The 21,188-nt window shown below is 47.8% G+C and overlaps 2 protein-coding genes and 1 long non-coding RNA gene across 4 annotated transcripts in view; 2 read left to right on the forward strand and 1 right to left on the reverse strand.

The window, feature by feature from the left end:
- Positions 1-21,188, reverse strand: part of CPS1 (carbamoyl-phosphate synthase 1) — a 177,464-nt gene that overhangs the window by 112,442 nt on the left and 43,834 nt on the right. The gene's annotated exons all lie outside the window — the stretch shown is intronic.
- LANCL1 (LanC like glutathione S-transferase 1) lies at positions 14-19,959 on the forward strand. Its single transcript, XM_068686451.1, has 9 exons — positions 14-140; positions 1,004-1,121; positions 8,566-8,773; positions 12,303-12,438; positions 12,807-12,953; positions 14,650-14,832; positions 15,317-15,493; positions 15,780-15,852; positions 16,725-19,959. Exons 1-9 carry the CDS (start codon positions 57-59, stop codon positions 16,799-16,801), a joined length of 1,203 nt encoding a protein of 400 aa, XP_068542552.1. The 5' UTR covers positions 14-56; the 3' UTR covers positions 16,802-19,959.
- On the forward strand, positions 1,405-6,086 carry LOC137858528 (uncharacterized). Its single transcript, XR_011097800.1, has 3 exons — positions 1,405-2,732; positions 2,872-2,947; positions 5,563-6,086. It is a non-coding gene; the product is annotated as an uncharacterized lncRNA (long non-coding RNA).

A 21,188-nucleotide genomic window follows, 5' to 3' on the forward strand; every position in this document is an offset into this window, starting at 1 on the left:
CAGCCTCCCGGCGGCCGCCGCCATTTGGGCGGGGCGGGCAGCGAGCGGCGGGCACCATGATGGCGCAGCGGGCTCTGCCCAACCCCTACGCGGACTACGATAAATCCCTGGCCACCGGCTACTTCGATGCCGCCGGGCGGGTGAGTGGGGCCGCGGTGACCGGGCTGGGTGAGGGGGGGAGCGGCTGGAGGTTGTCGCTTTGCCCCGGCCGCCCGCCGAGTCCCTCCTCAGCGCGGCCCCGCGCCCGGCGGTGGCTGCGGGGAGAAGCCCCTCAGGCTGGGGGGTGCCCTGGGGGGGCTCCCAGGGTGGGCTTTCTTAAGCAACAGCAAAAAATAAGTGGGCTTTCTGGTCTTTTTTTAAAGCAAAATAAAAGGTTTCGGGGTGATCTCGGTGACTGTGTTTTGTACCGAGGGGCTGTGTGGCAGGGGGTGAGGGTATGTGGTGTCGCGGTCCTCATGTGCCTGTGGTAAGGTGAGAGCTCGGCCACTGTGTCCTCCTTCAAGGTGGATGGTTATCGGAGCATCTCCTGTGGCATTGGCAAAACCTGAGGTAACAGAACCCCTTTGTAGGTTTTTCACTCTCTCTGGTGTGGTATGGTGGCCCAGCTGTTCCTGAGAGGTTAAAGACCTGACAATCCTATCCCAGCAGAGCTTTCCAGAAAGAAGGTGCCCAGGACTTCTAAGATAGCTTCCAACCTGCCCATCTCTGGCCGTGGTTTAAAGCCGGGACAAGAAATTATCTTCCTCCAGCATGGCTTTGAGGCCTTACAGGTGCTGGCACTGCAGCCTCAGGGCAGGGCATGGCCCTGGTGGTGGTGGGGTAGCAGTTGCAGGCAAAGACTTCTTGGATATTTGCTAGGAGATGAATGCTGCCAGCAGCTGGAGAAAATCCAGAAAATCCCTGGTGTGTGCCCCCAGGTGCTTTCTCACGCGTTCAGCCATTTACCAAGACCTTCCCAGTGTGCTGATGTTGCCTTTCTCTGGTGTTTCTTGATTCCGCACAGCTGACACCTGAGTTCACGCAGCGTCTGAACAACAAAATAAGGGAGCTGCTCCAGCAGATGGAAAGGGGCCTCAAGTGTGCTGACCCCCACGACTGCACGGCTTACACTGGCTGGACAGGTAGGGTGGCCCCCTGGGCACAAAAATCAGCCTTCTGGTCAGAAGGGAGCTCAACGCCTCTGAAACTGTCCTCAAGGTTGGGCTAAGTCAGCCCCTGTTTCTTTGTAGTTTGACGACAGTAGATTTGTGTCGGGAATGGCATTTCTCCTGCATGATGGTTTAATCTGTTAAACCAAGGGGTTGTCGTTCAGTGACTCACCTTTTTTTGGCAGCAGAACTCAAACTGCAAAGGGAGGACCATAGCATTGCAAGGTAAGTAAGACTAGATCTTGAGTAACAGTGCCACACTTCTGCAACAAATAAAGCGAGAGGATTGAAATGCATCTTCTTGAGAGCAAATATTGGAGCCTTCGAAGAGACTGGCTCCAAATGTAGCTGTGCTGAGGGTGTTTATAACTACTACTCTGTGAAGTACTCCTATGTGCATAGCAGGCCATTTCCCTGTAAGGGCTTCTTGCAGAGTGGCAGGCATGACCTTAGAGCCTGAACTAATGTCCATCTTTTCGGCTTGGGCTGAGTTTTATCATGTGACGATGTTTGATTGTCAAATTGCACCATTCCTTCTCCCCAGGTAGTGTCCCTCCACTCAGCCAGGGCTGGTTCTGCTCTAGGAGCTGTTAGAGGGACCAGAAATGCAAATATAACTGTGGATGGAAGCCTTCTTCGCACAAACCCTTCTATCCTAAGCTTCCAGGAGTTTGTCTTTTTCCCGTGGTGCATTTTCAACCTGTTCTTCCTACTTTAGGAGTGTGCCCTACCTTCCCCACCCTATTCCTACCCCCTGGAGGCAGGGAGGACACATTTCTCTGCCTCATCCTTTTTGGCTTTTGGATTCTGCTGTGTGCTTTGTCAGCTTTCAAGGCGCTTCTTTCTGCGCTGTGCCAGGCTCTAGGGAGGGATCTTGGGATAGGTGCAGTTACTTTTGTGACTGCTGAAGGATTTTTTTTATTGCTGTCATGGCTTTTTATTTTTATTTTCCTCAATACATTGCGATCCTAAATGGCAATTTTCCATGCTATAATCTGGGCATGGCTGGTTTGTGCTTAGATGCAATGGAACTTGATGCCAACATTTTGCTAGAAGAATAGTGATCATTGTGTTGATGCTAAGCTAACGTTGCAGCTTGGTGAAAGCAGTGCCAGAAATGGCTGCTTGAAAATTTTGGTAAGGTAAACAAGCAGTAAGACCACTCCAACACAGTTCATAAGAAATGCTACCATGCCACTGTTGAATTCCAGCGTGGGAGAAGACTATTGTGTGTTTCTTTTTTTTTTTTTTTTTTTTTTTTTCTTTTCATTTGCTGCTTGGCAGCACTTTGCTGCTGCTGTGTGAATTTCTGTTCAGTACTGGCTGAGCTTATCCTGGGAGAGAGGGTTTCAGCCTTCCCTCAGCTCCCTTTGTGTGAAGAGCACTCTGGATGTGATGATGGCCTTTGGGTGTGATGATGCTGCTTGGCTTGGCAGCAGAGTCTACCTCTGGCCAGAGGAATTCGGGAGGTAAAGCAGGAGGACAGCCAGCTGAAAGTCTGCACGGGGAAGGTAAACACTTCCCTTTTCATAGGGTGGCCTTAAGGAGCCTCATGTTGGAAAGTGACAGTGGCTGTGAGTTCTGGTAGGATTTCTGCTTTTTTTTTTTTTAATTTTTTTTTTTTATTATTTTGGAAAGCGGTTTCTTGAGAGGCATTTCGCTTTTTTTTCCTCCCTGGGATCATTCCTCATTGGGCATACAACATTCTTGCCTTGGCTAATAGGATTAGAAAAAGCCTGTGGACAGATTTCCTGCGGGTCACAGCCAGAGAAGTGAAGTTTGCAGATATTACGCTGTATGTGAGTCATCCTCCTTTCTTTTCTAATCCTAGCTATATTAATTTATTCAGTGCTGGTTTCCAGAGAGCAAATTAATTGGGCCAAGACAGCAGCTTTTTCCCTTAATTGCTTAAGTAGAAGAGGCTTGTTGAGTATCTTCTCATGTAAATCATTGCCCAGCAGTCTGAAATCAACCCGCACTCTTGTGGCCGCTAATAAGGGAGATTTGAAATGTGCCTCTCTTAGCGTAAACTCTGTGTGAAATGTAACATACTTGAGCGTACTACATTACACCCTGTAATACACAGCATATGCTGGCATTTTGCTTTGGTGCCTATTTCTTTCCCAACGCACTTGAGAGCCCTGTTCCCCCACACAGCCACAGCTTCTTGGCACGTGAAGTTGGAGCAGAGGGAAGGTAGGACTTGCATTTTCAGCTCAGAGGCAGTGACAGTGCACTTCGGATCCAGATTATGCAGTGTACAGCTGAATGCCCTCAAAACACGTTTGAATCTGCTTGTTACGGTTTCATTCAGTTCCCCGGAGAGATCAGGGCCCTGTAGGCAAAGCCTGGTACGTGCCTGGCTGTAGAGCAGGCTCAGCTGTTGTGTTCCGTTTTCTCTTATAATCAGTTTAGCTAGACTGCTGCAAAAGTTTCTGCGGTCTTAATCTGTTTCACTGGTATCAAAGTATTGACCGAGGGAAGGTAAACTGCCCGAAGTTAATTTTGAATCAGAAGCGGTTCAAATCCTTGCAGAAGTATGCTGCTCTTGCCTGTTGTCAAACGATGATGCCTAAGAGTTACAGGTATGTGTTGGTCTCCTTGTAGCGCAGGAGGCTGTGCTTGAAAGACCAGCTAGACTGGAAGGACAGATGGTGGAAAAGAAATGGAACAAGTCTGACTTCACTGCTGGCACCTCTTTGCTCACTACAAAAGCTCTCGAGTCTGCTCCCTGTTGGCTGTTGATGTCCCAAGATGATGGGGTGCTCTGCCCTCTGAAATGCTGTGGAAGGGAGAGGTTCTCCTGGCTGCCCATTTTGCCAGTGCTTTTGGGATTTGTTTCCCATGCAAGCATTCCCTTCCTGAGCCATGTACTAGCCATGGCTTTTAGAGCTTGAGGGCCTTTGAACTAAACCAGTGAGTTCAGGTGGCTTGCCCCTGCCACAGCTTTCAGCTGGCCTCTCGGCAAGTGGAGCAGAGAAGGGCTGAGCTGCCTTTTGAAAGGACTCTTCAAAGGACACGCCAGATGAAAGAAAAGCCACTTAAGAATGAGTAGAAATTCTGACTGTACCAGTTCAAGAGAGGTTCTGGAAAAATGCCTTTTGTTCACTTCAGTGTGATATCTTAGTTTTAACCTCATAACCCAGAGAACTTGCATCCCCTTACAGCTCTGTTCAGAAAAACAGAAATGCTCAGACAATCCTTACAGAGTAAAACGCAGTGGGGCTACATCTGAGGAGAGAGAATGTTTTGTGTCCCCCTCGTAAGCCACATCCTGCCAGGTGCCTGCTGGGCAGTTTTTGTGCAGTCTCCATTCTTGGAGATGCTAAGTGTTAGACTGGACAAGGCTCTGAGCAATGAGGTGTAATTTTGAAGTTGGCTTTAATTCCAGGTGTTGACCTCTGTCTGTCTCTTCTAACCCAGCCTCTTCTAGGATTTGGTGATGAGGTAAAGGGTATTTTGGTTTGGGCTGGGTTGTTTATTTTTTTTATTTTTTCTCAGAAGGAGAAAAGTAAGTTTTACAAAAGTGTTATTACCAGGTTTTCTTGTCGGAGAATCTGAGGCATCCTGAGAGACACCCCATATCCCACAACACACTAGGAAGGCAAGCTGCAATAAAATGCACCTGTGAGCCCCCAGGCAGTTTCAAACACAGGACAATAGACCCTCTATAGAAGACAGCTCATTTTCCCATTCAACACGCCTTTGACATAAATTTGTGAGTGTGAAATAACATCCCACACCTCTGCACCAGAAAAGATGCTCATTATCCTTTGAGCTGGGCAGTAGAGCTTTTCCACCCCCTCTGTAACTTTCACCCCATGCCTGACTCATTAAAATGTCATCAGGTTTCCCACTAAAAACCATCAGGCTTTCTTGCTACGTGCAGAGATCACGTTGTGCTTCTTCCCTCTAGATTTGACATCCTGCTTTAAGGGTACTGGCTGGCTGAGTGACCCAGAAATCTCCTCCTGTGGCAACCGGGGACCTCTGTGAAAGGCCATGCTGGGTCAGCTGCTGGTGTTGTCCAGCACCTGAACGGGAAGCAGCTGTCAGGCAGCAGCAGCTGACCCAGCGTGGGCCTTCCCCAAAGGAAAGGAGGCACATACAGAGCAGTCTCATGGGCATCCCCCCGCTGTTGTCAACAAGGGGACTGCAGCAGAGCTGACACCAAGCAGTGCTTCCTTCTCACCTTCATCCAGCACGAGGGGGAAGCTTTGTCTCACTGCTGTCTCCCGCCAGCAGAGCTGTTGGCAGTGGTAGTGCAACCCAACAGAAGGAACCTGGGGGCAAGTCCAGACAGAGGTTTACTTCTGTTTGACCAACAGAATGGTCATATGGTAGAGAGAGATTTTTTTTTTCAGCCTTTTGCAGCACTTTAGCTCTTCAGCAAGAACTTGTCTTCTGTCTACAGCAGTGTCTGCTCTGTTGGAGGTAATGGCTTCTAAAATCAGGACCATCAGCATTAGGTGATTCATGCAAACACATCTGTTCCCACTGTGTGCGTTTAAGTCTCCTCCTATGCCTCCCCAAAAGAAGCCTTTAACACAAAGCAACCCTCTACATCTGCTGATACAGGATGGCAAGAGGAGGGAGATGCTGCTTACCGTCCTAGTGAAGATGTTAAATAAAGAGGCTTTGATATGAGATACAAAACTGATTTTTGCCTTGTGATTCTCTGCAGCCAGCAGGTGCCTCGGTCATTCTTTCTCCAGTGCATTGGTACCCTGCACCCTAGGGATGGCAGTTTTGGTTATCAGAGCCCTACTAAAAGGATGTGCTATCGATACCTCACATGTTCGCCGCTGTCCTGCACCACCAAGTGATGTCTGATGCATTTTCTGTCACTTGTGGGTATGCAGCAAGGCCTTACACTGCAAGGAGAAAAAAATGTAGTCTGGAGAAATGACAGAGAGGAAAGACCAGTGATAACTGATACACAGAACAAAGCCCATAAATTTTTGGCAGTAGCAGATGACAGCTGCAGTGTGGCAATTCTGCTGGGAACAATCGGGGGTCTCAGAGGTCACAAAAACAGGTCACAGGCACTTCCAGCTGTGACACTGAGCACAGACCTCCAAGGTGCATGGTAGTGGAGCAGATCCACTGTCTACAGGGTCCCGTTTGATCAGGGATGCGATGTTTGTATGGCACGGAAAGCATACCAAAAACCCATCATGTAAGCATGCAAACCCTACAAACCTCACAGCTGGGGTGAGGAAGGTAGCGGAGAGGGCTCGAGGCAGAGTCGTGGGTTAACTTCTGCAGAGCAGCACAGCTTACTTGAGCCAATTCCATCGGGGGAAACTCTTGTCTGCAAACCGCGCTGCCTCTGAAATGACCATCTGCATCTTGGCAGGCAGGTCAGTATGCAACATTTCCCACACAGGTGGTTGTGTTTGGTATCCTTCTACATGCATCTTGGAAATACCACAGTTTTGTGCGTGCTTCTGCTCTCTGCTGGTTTTCCCTCGTGGGCTCGCAGGTAGCACTGCCTCGTGCCCTGCTGATCGTCCTGGGAGCATGAGTTCCTTGTGGCATGAGTTGAGAAAATTGTCTTTAGATGTAGTTTGTCAGCTTTTCTTTTTTAAAGAAGAAGGAAAGACAAATGATTTGGGCAAGCAAAACTTTTACTCCCATCCTTTAACTTTGATTAATGTTTTTTGGAGTCTTTTCCAAAAGAGCGATTGTTGGAGAATGCTTGGGCTGGGAGGGAAGGAGGATGAGAAATGTTTAAAAGAGGAGAGGCGAGGAAGTCAGAGGAAAACAATGGTGAGACATTTACTTTCTCAGAATTCGGTCCTAGCATCATTCTTGGTGTGGTAGTTACGTACATAATTAGGGTGGTATGATGGCGGTGGGAATAGAAGCTACTTAGAAAGCAAAAAGTTGTATATTAAAGCAGATAACTCAAGTGTGCAAGTTGTGCTCAGACAGCTATCAGGCCTATTAAGAGCCTAGAGGCTGTGCTAGGTGCTAAATAAATCAAGGAGAGTTGCTTTGCATTTGCTGCCTGAAAGAGGAGGGTTCTCCTTAAAGCAGGGCTTCATGTCCACGTCCTTATAAAGCTGAGTGATGGTACCATGCAGCTGGGCTTCTCTCCCTGGAAATACTGACACTAAACTGCTTTGAGAGAGGACAAGGTTATTAACTTCAGCAGGAAATGGAAATTTGCCCTTAATATACATGTGAAATTGAATTGTCTGTAGCACGAAGCTTTGGAGATTACCCGTGCAAAATGAGAAAGCGATCTAAATTTAAAATTGTCCTCGGTACCGTAGAAAGTAATTGTGCAGCATGTTTCTTCCTACCCTACCCCCCTTGCAACACCAAAATCTGCAGAGGTTGGCTCAATTAATTTAGGCTTAAACACAGAATCTATGGCTTCACAGAAATAGTTGCTGGTGAGGAGAGAAAGAAGCCTTTCTCAGAGGGATACAGACCAGTAGCTTTCTCCAGTGCATGTTTGAGGATGCTTTCCAGATCAGAAGGATGTTTGAACGTGGCAGACCTTTCAAATGCAGCTACATACTAAAAGCTTCAAGAGCTGGATGAAGGCAGGGCAGGCAGAGCCCAGAGACAGCAATTGCTGCGACTTCTTAGTAGCAGAGCTCTTTCTGTAACTGCCCACCCCACTGAAAACATCCAGGGAAGACCATGCAGCCATTTCCAGCGTTCCAGGTAGCTTATCTTTTTCAGACCAGGGCTACTCTTGACAACAATGTGCAGCCTCTTCTCTTTTGTAGGATGCACCAGCCCCTCTAGTAGGGCTTGGGACCTGCTCGTCAGCAGCTGGTGTCCACAGAGGTGTAGCAGTCTTGCTCATGATTCCCAGTGGGAAGGGAAAAAATAAAAAATAATTAAAAAAATAAAAAATAAAAAAATAGAGCCCGATAGGATGCTTCTCAGTGCTGATGATCTGTCACTTTAATCAGATCCAAGCTAAGGGACCCAACCCTTCACCTCCTGGCATGGGAAAGAGCAGCTGAAACAGGGAAACAGCTCAGCACCACTCTGCCACAAGTCCTGTCTTGCCTGATGTTTTCTGCTGTTTTGGTGGCTTGTTTTGTTTTAATTTCACTGTATTGCAACACAGTCCCAGGCACAGTTTGTAGGTTTAGGTGGCTTTGTCTAGGTCTCCTCTTTTGCTCCCAACTACTAAAACAGCGTGTAACCTGTGTTTCAGAGGCTCTGTTGTCCTCCAGGCCTTCCTGGGTTAGACACTGCTGTTTGTCTCCACTTGCAGCCCAGTCACGAGCAGCATGAGGCACAAAGAGGTCACAAAGCAGGAAAAGAAGGTGTGGATGCAGCCGCCGGGGGTTATGCCTAAGATGAGGTTGAGGGCCAGGCTTTTAGTGTTGTTAAAGCAACAAGACAAACTTTTCTGAGGGTTACAATCTTAGTGTTCCTTCCGCAGGCATTGCCTTGCTGTACTTGCACCTCTATGATGTGTACGGAGACCCAGCCTACCTCCAGGTGGCCCAGGAGTACGTGAAGAAGAGCCTGAGCTGTCTGACGAAACGATCCATCACGTTCCTGTGTGGCGATGCCGGGCCTCTGGCAGTGGCTGCTGTCGTCTACCACAAACTGCAGAACCAGAAGCAGTCAGAAGACTGCATCACTCGGTAAAACGCGTGCTTATGTCTTCGACCTGACATTCATCCTGCACTTGCTTGTAGAACTGGTCTGGGCTTGTTCCAGGCCCTCTCCTCCAAGCCTGAGTAGAATTTGGCAGTCTTAGAGGCAGGGAATCCATTCACATAGCAAGGCAACGCAAACGTCTGCCCTGAAGAAGCTTGCCTGGCTGGGGCTGCAGGTAGGGGAGCAAGGATAGTGCTTAGCTGGCATTGCCACTCCAGAAATAATTCAGGTAACACGGGGAAAAAAATGCCCAAATTAAAAAATAAATAAATAAAACTAATGGGAGGCTTGGGATTTTTTTTTGAACCCTTAAATTTAGCTTTACTGCCATTTTGAGGAAAAGGAGAAATGTGTCACTTGCTTCCACTTACTATTTGTTAATTGGCTTTGACTTAGACCTACGATTGACAGCATCCTTTTCAACTGCTGAATGCAGCTGGTTATGATTCATTTATTTCTATTTCCTGCCTTCCTTCAACTGTTTTCAGATGTATTTTTGTTGGATACTTAAGAAAAAACAGGACATAGAAGCAGTCCTACAATCAGATCAGCAAATGGCAGAGGAAGGAAAGAAAAAGAGAGGAGGAGATTGCAGTTGCAATCTTCTTTCTTGCTTAAGGGAGATAAGTTTGAGAGGGTGAGAAACAGCCCTGCGCAGCGATGCTGTTCAGGAGTGGTCAGCACACAAACAAGACAAATCCCAGGCACTTCAGAATGACGCTGGATGTCCTTAAAACAGCCATGAGCACATTGTGCATGATACGGATTAAAAACGTCAGGAATGGCTCTATCTGAGGGTCCAGTATGACTTGGGCACCCAGTTCCCACTCCTTCAACTAAGAATAGCTTCTCATTTACATAGATGCGGTCAGTCTGAAGACAGATCTCCTGTTTTTATTCTTAAAATACTCTGTGGTTTGGATTTTCCTTAAGACTGTGTCCAAGTGATGAATCTCACTATGACTAATGTATTTGCTAACGAGGCAACTGATCTGTCAACTATTAGCAGCCAGTTGTGGTCAGTACATAAGCCCCAAGTTATGGAAAATCCATGATTTTTCTTGCTGTAATCTCCTCCTCACATATCCCTACTGTTCTGCTTACAGTGTTGTGGCAGAATGGAAACTCATGATTAATCCTGCACTGCCATCTAATGGCATAATGAGGGCAGAGCCTTGGAAATGGGTTTCTTCATACATCTGAGAGGAAGAAAGAGAAAATTGTGGCATTTCTGAAGGAACATTTACTCTGTCCTTGCTCTACCACCAATTCCCAGAGCAGTTAGCCTGACCATGCTACCTTTAAAAAGAGAGTATTTCTCTTTGAGAAATAGTTCCCTTGATCAAAGCTCTTCAGTGGGTTTTGAATATGCTGTTTAGTTACGGAAGGGTTGCTAAGTTATGCAGTGTCTGGAAAGTGGAGTTCTGTTACAGCTGTGGGGAAGGAGAGCCTCTCTCCATTGTGTTCTGCCTTTTAAAGCGCCTCATCTTCAGGTGTTGAGGAGAAAATTCACCAGCCAGGTTCTCCCTGCAGTGGGAAAGACAGGAGCTTACTTTTCTTCCCTGCTCTTGCCTAAATGAGTTCATGACCAAGAAATGTGCTTTTATGCTCAGGAGAGTAACGTTTCAGGGCAGCCCATTTTCCGAGACCGTGTGAAAATCTGAGCTGTGTTCCAGGAGCTCTTTTCCCTGCTGTCCCCCACCAATTCAGCAGGTCAGAGGTGTGCTTTTAGAGCCGGTGGCTTACAAATCCCCCCTCTTGTTTTGCAGCTGCCTCACTTTCCCTCTGACCAGACACTAGTGATTTGTGGCAGTTGAGATAACAGCCTGATCTGCGAGCAGTGGCTCTTTGTTTTGGGGCCCTTTTTTTTTTTTATCCCCCTCACACCTGAGAAACACGTTCGGATTGTAGTCTGTACAGCAGCAGCCTGGGTATCTCACTGCACACATGCTGGGCAGCCCTGCCCCGTGGATCTAAAAGGACAGAAACTGCTGGCAAGCTTCTTCCCTGATGGCCCTGGCTGGGAAGGCAGCTAGAAGCAGAAATGTGAAGGGAGCAAGAACAGTAGCTCCAGCTGCTCCAGATTTCCTCAGTAAGAGAAGATTTTACATCCACACTGCTGAAAATCCTTAGCATGGATGTTACTTTTTATCCAGCCACCCATTGCTGCTATTGCACCAGACATTTTCCTGACATCCTCAGAGCTGAGCATCATCACCAGACAGCATCTGTTCCTGCCAGCCTGCTGCTGGGCACTGCCCGTCTGCTGAAGCGCCGCCTTCCTCCTTGGAAGCCCTCCTTGTTATCTGCTTTACTTGGACGTGGGGACAGAGGACACGGGGAAGCAGCAGGGCTTTCCCTTCAGCCCACGCAGCTGGGAGCAGGATCCCTGCCAGATTGGCTTGCCAGGCCCCTGGTTATTCCTAGCCTTGTGTGCAGAAGCTGTCTCTTGGGTTTAATCCGCAAGAAACCTCCCCAGGGAGCGATGCAAGAGGAGACAGGGCCAATCCACCTCGAGATGTTGTTCTCTCCTTTCTCCTCTGATATCTCTGCTCACTTTGAGTCCAGTGCCAAGGGAAACCCTCCTGCCAAAAGGAGTCAGAGCCCAGTGTCCTCTCTCTGCCTTGAGGGTACCTGGGACATTTGCTTGCCTCTTCCCCTCACAGCACCTAGTTCTGCCTGGGAGCAAGGGCTGCCAAAGTGCATCTTCTGTTCCTCACACTGCTGTGATGGGGAAGCCCTGCACACAGTGCTCTCCTGTTTTAGCCCTTTCCCTCTTGCAGCTGCAGCAGGAATCAGCTGAAGAAACAGCCTTGGAGCTGCTTTTGGTGGTGTTTCAGAAGTGATGGCATTTTTCAGAGTGCCATCATTTCTTGGAGACGAACAGGAAAGTAAAGCCAGAACCAGTCCCAGCCCTGCCTGCTGCTCTGACATGGCAGGACCTCCAGCCCTGAGGGCAGTGTGCAGAGGGGCAAAAAGGAAGACTTGCGCTGAGAGTGAGTTTAACTCTTCCTAGAGAAGGCTTCGTCCATGTCCTACAGAAGCTTGATGTTAAACAACATGTCCAGGTGCTTCTCCCCACCTCTTACCTAGATTTCTAGCTTACGCCAGCACCTCTCCCTCCACTGACAGCGTAGCTCTGGACCCCTGCAGGCATGGCAGTAAAGGGGCTTTGCTGTCAGGACTTTGGAGAATAAGGGGTGAGCTTTTCTCACATACCTGCAGCACTAGCCTGACTTTCCAGCATGCAGCATTGCAGGGAACTAAACAGACTAAAGCATTAAGCCAAACAAAAAGCAGAGGAGAAGGAGGGATTCTGTACCCTGCATAACTGGGATGCTGAGACACAGGGACTTGTCTGACAGATCTCAGGGCGTGGGCAGGAGTGGGGGACAAACTGTTTTGTGTTGTGTTGTGGTTTTTTTGGTGTTTTTTTTTTTTAGCTCCAGTCTCACAACTTGTGTACATGGCTTTGATTGTCCTCTGATCACCCTCGTGAATTTTTCTTTATAGTTTGCTCCACCTACACAAGGTTGACCCCCGAGTGCCAGACGAACTGCTGTATGGCCGCATGGGCTACCTCTATGCACTGCTTTTTGTGAACAAGCACTTCGGAGAGGAAAAGATCCCTCCAAGTCACATCCAGCAGGTATTGTGGCTTCTCAACAGTAGAGGCTGAATTAGCCACCTGCTGATTTGTTAGCTGTCTCTTCCCATCCCGCTCACCTTTGAACAGGTAAAAAATCAGTGCCAGATGCAGACAATTCTGGTAACAAGTGAGAAACCACCTTGAGGTTTCCCTCCTGCTGTTCTTTTTAAGAGAAGCAGCAGTACATCCCCTCCTCCCCCCCTCTCTCTATATAAATGCCTGGACTGAATTGACATCACTCTCACTCCTTCAACCACGCTCCCCACTGCACCAGGGGAGTAAAGCAGCTTTGTTCTTTATCGGGCTACCCATTGTGCTGGCTCCAAGACAGCAGCATTTCCCTCACCCACATCTCTTCCCACCCACAGGTCTGCGAAGCAGTTGTGGCCTCTGGAGAGAGCTTGGCCAAAAGGAGGAATTTTACCACTAAGAGCCCACTGATGTACGAGTGGTACCAGGAGTACTACGTCGGGGCAGCCCATGGCTTGGCTGGCATTTATTACTATCTCATGCAGGTAAGAGGCACTTGGAGGGGAGAGGCTGGTAGCACTTGTTTCACTTTCCCACAAGGAGGGGCATCTGAGTAGGCTCAGGGCGGTGTCAGGCTAGGCAAGACATCTTTATAATGTATTTCCTTTTGTTGGTATCTGGGGGCTTTCTGCATTATTTTGTTGCGTTGGTTACTTGGAGCAATCTCAGATCGTTACAGAACAATAATCTGTAACAAAAACATGGTGAAAGAGATCGTATGCATAGAAGAAAAGTGGGAAATGCCTTCCAAGGTCAGGCCTTCTATCTAAATGTTAAAGTTGTGGGACTTTTTACTTCCATAAAGCAGCTGGGAGCTGCGGTGCCTTTTTGCTTTGAAGCTGTCTTTCTTACAGTTTTATACAACTCAGCAGAGTTCTGGGAATCTTCCCTGCCCTAGCTCTGAAATCAGTGTGATAATTCCCCTGTGTGGGTCACCTTGTGCATAAATTTACAGTGCTTAAGCTCTGTAATAACAGCAATAAACAACATTGCATCTTCAAAGCATTAAGAGTGCCCACTGAGCGATGCAAATTATTTTAACATAGCAAGGTTCATAGATATAGGTGGGGGGGGGTTGGGGTATTTTTTTTTTTTAGACCTAACTCACAGCAGGTGGAAAAAAATCACCAGGGCTTGAGCTTTTTTTCAGGTCTGAAGTAGGAGCCTCAAAGTTAATGCCTGTATGCAGGAGCAGAGTTCCTGTGAATTTAACTCTCTTACATGACTCAGAGAGTAAGGGGTGGTTGGTGCTTTTGAAGCAGAAGGAGATTTGCAGAAGAGGATGGGAGGTGATTATTGCCCAGGAGTAAAGAACAGCTGATTGGGGGCAAGGAAGACAGCAGTGTGCTGCTGTGAGCTCAGATTTGCACTGAGTTTTAGGCTGTTTTAAAATTTGTAAAGTCTGAGTCTCCCATAAAATGCCATGCTGTGTGAAGCACAAGGAGCCTAGATGAGCTGAGCATAACGTACAGAAACCCTTGGGGGAAGCAGACAAGGGGCACACAGAGGAGGATGTTGGACTCCTATCTCCAGTGCTTTTACAGCACAAGTATTGACTTCTTATTTCCAAGGCATCAGCCTGGGAACAGCGTGATCCCTAGATTGGAGTCCTCCTTGCAGCCTGCCGCAGGAGGTCAGAGCTGTGCAGTTTTCGTACCGGGCAGTGTCATTTGGAGGGGAAACCGAAGACCCTCTCTTGCTCTCATCTGAGGCCTTGCAATTACCTAGAAACATCTGTGAAAACACAACATCACAGCCCTCTGGTGGGGTGGCCCAGCAGCTCCGAGCTGAGGTGCTAGGAATCATTCCTGGTATTCACCCTTAATGCTGTTTTTATACAATTTACCTCTTTACTCCAAAGCTGGGTACCTGAGACTATGCTTACTTATCTTCAGGAAAAGACTTTTCTTCTCTTTCTTTGAGGGCTGCATCACACTCTTGGAGAAGTCTTTGTTTTGGGGATACACGAGGTATCTGGGAACGAGTCCCTGCTGAAGGGCAGCCTGGGGCCAAGCAGGTACTTGGGACATGTGAAAGCCTGGGCTAAAGAAAACACTTCATTTACAAGGAGCAAGAAGGGACATAGACATAGGTGGCTTTGTTTCTATCTTTCAAGTGGATTTTGGACCTTTTAGGGAGGGACAGAATGGTCTCCCGGATTTAACACTTCCTCTCTTTTAGCCTGGCCTGGGAGTGAGCCAAGTAAAGCTGCACAATGCAGTCAAACCCAGCGTGGATTACGTCTGCCAGCTCAAGTTCCCATCAGGCAATTACCCTCCCTGCATCGATGATACCAGAGACCTGCTCGTCCACTGGTGCCATGGGGCACCGGGTGTTATCTACATGCTTCTCCAGGCCTACAAGGTACCGCAAATCTTGCAAAGATCCTTTGGGGGCCCCTAAATGTGGAATTTCATCATGCAGAAAACATGCGAGACCCTCCTGCTTGAAAACAGGATGGCTTCTTACAAAGAAATAACATCATCACCCTGCAGGGCCCGCTGACTGAGGCAGTTCATGATTTAAAGACTTCATCTTTTAAATTATTTTTATAATTAAATTGTTTTTAAAATTATTAAATTACGTTTTTTTAATTTATTTCTGAAAATAACCCATCAGTCTTGCAGGGTGTCCCATGGCAGGCAGCTGATGGTGATAGCTAATTGTATGGTAAGTAACAGTCACACAGCTCCATCCATCACATCCAAATATCATCCAAAACAGGCAGCAAAGTCACACTGGTAGGCAGGAGAGGAGCTAATTAACCCAGGCCACCCCGCTCACGCAGGGATGCTCTCTCTGTGGAGGAAATTGCCTCAGCGCAGGGGAATATTTTGTGTCTCTACAGGTGTTTGGGGAGCAGCAGTACCTAAATGATGCCCTGCAGTGCGCAGAAGTGATCTGGCAGTACGGGTTACTGAAGAAGGGCTACGGGCTCTGTCACGGGACGGCCGGCAATGCCTATGGTTTCCTAGCACTGTACAACCTCACTCAGAACATGAAATACTTGTACAGGGCCTGCAAGGTGAGAGCCTGCGTGACGAAGGGAGAGGATTATTCTCTTTTGCATATTTTACATCATGGCCTTTTCCTTTGAAACCTCATTTCCAGCATGGCAGAGATGCAGCTAGCTCTGACCAGTTCCAGCAGCATAGTCCTCGAGCAGTGCAGTCATTGCCTGACAGCCTGCACAGAAGGAATATCCTGCAGAAGCCTTGTTCTGCAAAGGGTTAATGGGAAGATGAGGGTGGTATTTGTTTTACAGCACATCTCCAGGAAAATGTATATGCTTTTTGTTCCTCTTTTCCCAGTTTGCCGAGTGGTGTTTAAGCTATGGTCAGCACGGGTGTCGGACTCCAGATACGCCGTTCTCACTCTTTGAAGGTAACCTCCTTTTCTGAGCTTGTGTTTCGCTCCTGGGCCTGAGCCAGTCCTGCACAGAAAAAAAATGAATGTATGATCCACTGAGGGCTTTGCAAAACTCGATAAAGAATGGGAGGGAAATTGTGTTCACTGATTTTACTCTTTCCCAGAAGCAGATTCTTGTAAGACAGGCCAGGAGCTCCAGCTACAGGGAGCATCTTGTCCTCTTGAGCCTCCTGCACAGATTCTGCATGCAGATCTCAAGGGGAATTCATTAATGGGTGCAGGTCAAAGTCTGCCTTATGGTAGCCTGGCTTCTCAGGCAATCTCTCCTCTGTGCCTTTTTAAGGATTAAAATTCTCCATGGGCTTTCCAGTTCTATTTCAAACATGAGTGAAGAACAAGTGAGGCTGCATTTGTAGGCCTTTTTGGCTCCTGTAGCGCTTTGTCACTCCTGCTAAAGGCTCCCCAAAAGCCTGCCGTCAGCAGGTGTTGCTGAAAGAACTGGTTCCCCAGGTAACCTAAGTCTCCCCAGCTTCGCTGCAGGCCGGCAAACAAGGGCAGCTGCATCAGTGAGGATATCACAGGGTCCAAAGTTTTGCAAAGATGTTCAGATTCGTAAGCCAGGTAAAGCCAGAAGGGATGGGGCTGGAAGTGGGGAGACCCATCATGTTTTCCCAGGTGTTTTTTAACATTTGATTAATGGTAAATGTAGGTGGCTCTACCTACAGAAGTACCTAAGCTGCTTGGGAAACTTTGGAAATTATTTTAGGTCCTTCTGAAAACATTTCCCTTTCTTCTGTCTTCCTGACTCATTTACACCCTAGATAACCAATAGCATTGGTGCTCATACAGAATCTCCCAAAGCACATTGCCTTTTTTCTTGTTCTCAGGAATGGCTGGAACCATTTACTTTCTTGCTGACCTGCTGGTGCCAACCAAGGCCAAGTTCCCGGCATTTGAACTCTAAACCTGAGCTTGGCAGCTCCTTGCCTGAATCCTTCTGCACTAGGAAGAGCAGTTCAGCGCTGCTTTCTCCTCCTTCCAAACTCATCGTTGTTTACCTAACCAAACATCCACCCATCCCTCAGAGGGCACGCTAAGTTCTCTAATATTTCCAGTCATCTCATTGCGTTGTTTCAGTTTAAAACACAGAATGCAGGGTTTGCTGGTGTCTCTTGAAAATGTGGGGCTGCAGTCGGGAGCTGGGGGAAAATGTACAGTATTTTGTTGGCTACAAAGTTTTGCTATTTTCTGTATCCCATTTTCTGGGAGAAAGATTTATATTGAATGTAACTTTGCCTATTTAATTTATTTTTTTTTCTTTTGTGCTGAGAAATAGTTGCAGGATGTTTGCCTTTAGAAAACAAAAGATGAAATACTGAGACCATTGCCCTGCAATATGCTTTTAAGTGTTTTCTTTCTGACCATCCATGGAGTAGGTAGTTTAGGAGCTGGGCTGCTCCATAAGAAGTGAGTATGACGGGATGTGGAGTCTTTATATATGTTTTTTTTTAATGTCAGATTGCAAGTGGCGCAGCTGGAACTGACAAGCCAAAGCTTTGTCCAAAATTTACACCTGTGCTTTATAGGCAAAGGCTATTATGTATAGCTCCTTTGTGCATTTTTTCCAGTGACAGACGAATAAATAATCCACTAGTTTTTGTGCTTACTTGCTGTCTTGCAGAAGTCCATTGATCATTTAATGGAAAACTCCAATTTAAGTAAGCTAAGACTGCTTGCTGCTGTGGTTGCTGCTGCTTAGCTTTGAAAACTTATTTTGCCGTCCTTATTTAAAACTGTATATGAATATTACAGGTGGCTGCCAGCAGCAGCATAGGAAAAGAAATGTATTCCACTGAGTCCTGTCAGTGTTTAGCCTGTTGCCTGTGTAGCTGTTGTTTCAAGGCTTTCTTTTAATAAGCTTTCCTGAACCTGGTTAATTTGAGTCACTTGTTACTGCTTCATGGAGTTCGGTATGCAAAGTGTACCCAGCCAACTGGAAAATCCACCCTAGGTTAAATAGGCTTGACCTGTCAGCACACCGTATACTCGCAAGGGGTAAATATGCTTTCCTGTCCTTTGCTGATGCTACGCTAATTTGCAGCAGTTGGGGACCTGACCCCTTCAATCACTTTCTTAGCACCAAGCATGACCCAAGTACTGAGCACAGGGGACCTCACTGACTCCACTTCACTCCCTTGTGCTGTTTGATGGCAGCTCCATGGCCCACACAGGGGTGGACGTGTGTTTGATCTTTCAAGGGTGCCGGTGGTGAGTGCCTGAGGGCACTGACAAGCAGGTGAGTGGCTGCAGGGCATCGTGCAGAAGCAGCAGTCCGAGCCCTCTCCAGCCAGCATAGTGCACTTGTCCCGAGGACCACAGCTGACAAGCTCACAGCTAGCTCGTGTCTGAAGGCAGGGCAGTCTCTTCTTTAACAGTGGAGTAGGCAGACCTGAAAGAACCTCCGCGAAGGGTTGTTTTAGCAAAGAGTAGAAAGCATTCCCTGCAGGCTGCCTTCTTCAAAGCCCAGCCTTTTGCAGAGGAGGTGGTTCATGCAGCCTGATGTTGCGGCAGCACTGCGTCCCAGGGTTCATACATCAATCAGGTAAATCACCAGGGCTGGGACACAGCTGACAAATGGAGCACTGTTCAATAAAACACTAAAATGACCAAGCTTTGGGTTATTTTACCCCCCACTTTGTGACAAGGATTCATTTCTGAAGAGATCAAGATAAGCCACAGCCACCACGCTGATGAATTTGCTGAAATGTTCCCGGATGCATCCGTAAACTGGACAGTGCCTGTGGCTTACAGGAACACTTTCAGAAGGTAAATGCTGCAGGGGCACTTCAGACAGTTTTGAGCCTGGTGTTGCAGCAGTCCAAAGCTGCTTTATCACAGGTGCTTTCTTTTTCCAACAACCATAGTTGCATAGACTTTGTAGTCAGAAGCATACGCATGTAACCATCAACTAAGAACTACAAATTACATTACTCATTGTGCTGTTTTGGTTTAAAAACCTAGTGCTGCGTACTCCAAGAAATAAATGAAAACCACACTTGAAGGCGCTGCCACCCAGCTCCATTTTTGTTGCCAATAAGATGAAAAATGTCCCAAATGCTGCCAGCCAAACAGCATCTGCAGGTGTGCAACCCCCGCAAAACCCTGCTGTGGTTTCAGCTCTGAAGAAATGACAGCAGGCTCAGTGATGTATGAGGTGACAAAGGCAGGGACAGTGTGAGGGGACAAATCTGTTACTGTTCCCCCTGCCCATCTTTCTTTGAGCTCCCCTTCCCACACTCAGTTTGGGTACAGGGCAGGCTTGGGGCCCCAAAAAGCTGCTGCTGGAGATGCAGCTACGTAGGGCAGAAAATTACTGGCACAGAGCTTCTTTTACATGAGTTACCCAGCCAGACTCCACTTTTCTCCAGCATCCCCACCATGGTATCACCTATCCCCTTCTCCTCTTTTTTTTTTTTTTTTTTTTTTTTGTTGTTTGTTTGTTTGTTTAAAGGGCACAACTTGGCCAAATTTGAGTGGGGTTTTCTTACTGAAGCAACCAAGGGAAGGAAGCCCTGACCTGAAGGCCAGCACCCAGACCAAGTCCCCAGGAGTTATAACACTATCCCGTACCTGAAGACAAAATCAAGCAGAGTACAAGGTAGCAAACTGTAAATGCAGGAGGGGAGAGCTGCCTGAACTGTGTGGCCGAGGCAATGAGCTGGAGCCTTGCTCCTGGCAGGGGAGCGGGCTTGGAGACTGCCCTCATCCAAGCCTGGGTGGAGGTGGAGGTGGCTTTGGAAAGGGTTTGTCCCCCCCAGCAGGTGGCAATGCAGCCCGACTGCTGCTGCAAACTCCTGCTGTCACCTACCCATAGCCAGGGTGGCCCTGAGCCGGGGTGCAGCTGCGGTGGGTGCTTCCTCAGCATCCTCTGCGTTTACACACACACCAGTTCCTTCTGCCCTCCTCCCAGGATGCCAGGAGCTGGCGAGTCTGTGCCAATGCCCTACCTGGCTCCAGTTGCCTGGGGTTTGCACAGAAGCTTTGCACGCACTTAGCTTAAGGCAGCTGAGCCCAGCAGCTGGGCAGCCGCATCCATGGGACTGCCACGAGGAGGGCAGAGCCCTGCGAGGTTCCTGCAGCACCCCAAGGGCTCTGCCTCTCCACTGCAGCCACCTCTCTGTGCTTTCCAGGCAAGCACAAGCTTGCTGGAGCCACCCTGAGCCCCAGGAGCTCTCAGTATGGAGGGGGAAGTAGGATCTCCACAGCTATTCCCTGCCAGGGCCTGCCTGCTCATCCCAGGGCTTCTCATTTGACCTGAAGCTGCGATAATGCAACAAGCAGGAACAGATTAAGTCTTTTCATCAGGCAGCTCTTAAAACAGCTTGAACACACAGAAGTGTCTGATCTGGGGCCAACAGGGGCCATGAAAAGGGTAAGTTACTCCTAGCTAGCCCCTCCTGATTTGGCCGAGGAAGGCTGTGACCAAGATTGTGCTCACAAAGAAGACACCACCACCCCGAAACGTCCAGCCAGAGCCTCCAGTAAGGAGTTACTCTGAGGTAACTGATTTTAAAAGCAACAAGAATTCTTTTTAACAGGATACAGGGGGTGTGTCCCCCCTCTAGTGGAGCAGGGTGTCAGGGCATGGAGAATCTGAGGGGGGCACAGCCCCTTCTCTCCTCCTTTGCTACCAGGAACGAACACTTCTCCAAGACTACAGCCTTAGAAAGAAAGAGAAGCCCATCCAAAGCAGAATTCCCAAAGGAAATCTTTTTACCCTGATCGAAATTTAAACCTCCAATAACATGACCTGATCCAAGCACAGAGCAAGCTTCACAGTGACACGTAGCTTAGTGCAAATATCTGATAGATGCAACGAACTCTCCAGGTACAAGAGGAAATGCCGTGCTGGATAGAACGGGCTAATTCAGCAGGCTGCTAAACCACCAGGAATATTGCAGGAAACCTAGCAAGAAAGAAGAGGCTTGTAGTTCAGTTGCTAAATCATGCCTGAAAGAGCTGGGATTCGGTTCACAGAGAGCCCTGGGAAAGTCACAGAAACCAAAAAGCCCATGGGGATGAGGTCGTATTCGTACAGTGTGAGGAGTGAGAGGGAACTGAGAAATGTGGAGACCCCTCAGAAGTGGTGCACAGCCTCAAAATGAGGCTTGAAAAAACACATTGCTTCATTGACTCCTCTCTTCCTGAATGAATCAAAATAACACATTTAATACCTTCTGCTTTTTTTCTTTTTTTTTTTTTTTGTAATATTTTTATTTTTCTCTTTATTACCTTTGCTTCTCTCAGTAGCAGTGATGCTGTGGAAAAATCATCTCTGTGGGTCAGATCTG

Source organism: Anas acuta, chromosome 6 (genome assembly GCF_963932015.1).
Source record: "Anas acuta chromosome 6, bAnaAcu1.1, whole genome shotgun sequence".
NCBI classification, from domain to species: Eukaryota; Metazoa; Chordata; class Aves; order Anseriformes; family Anatidae; genus Anas; species Anas acuta.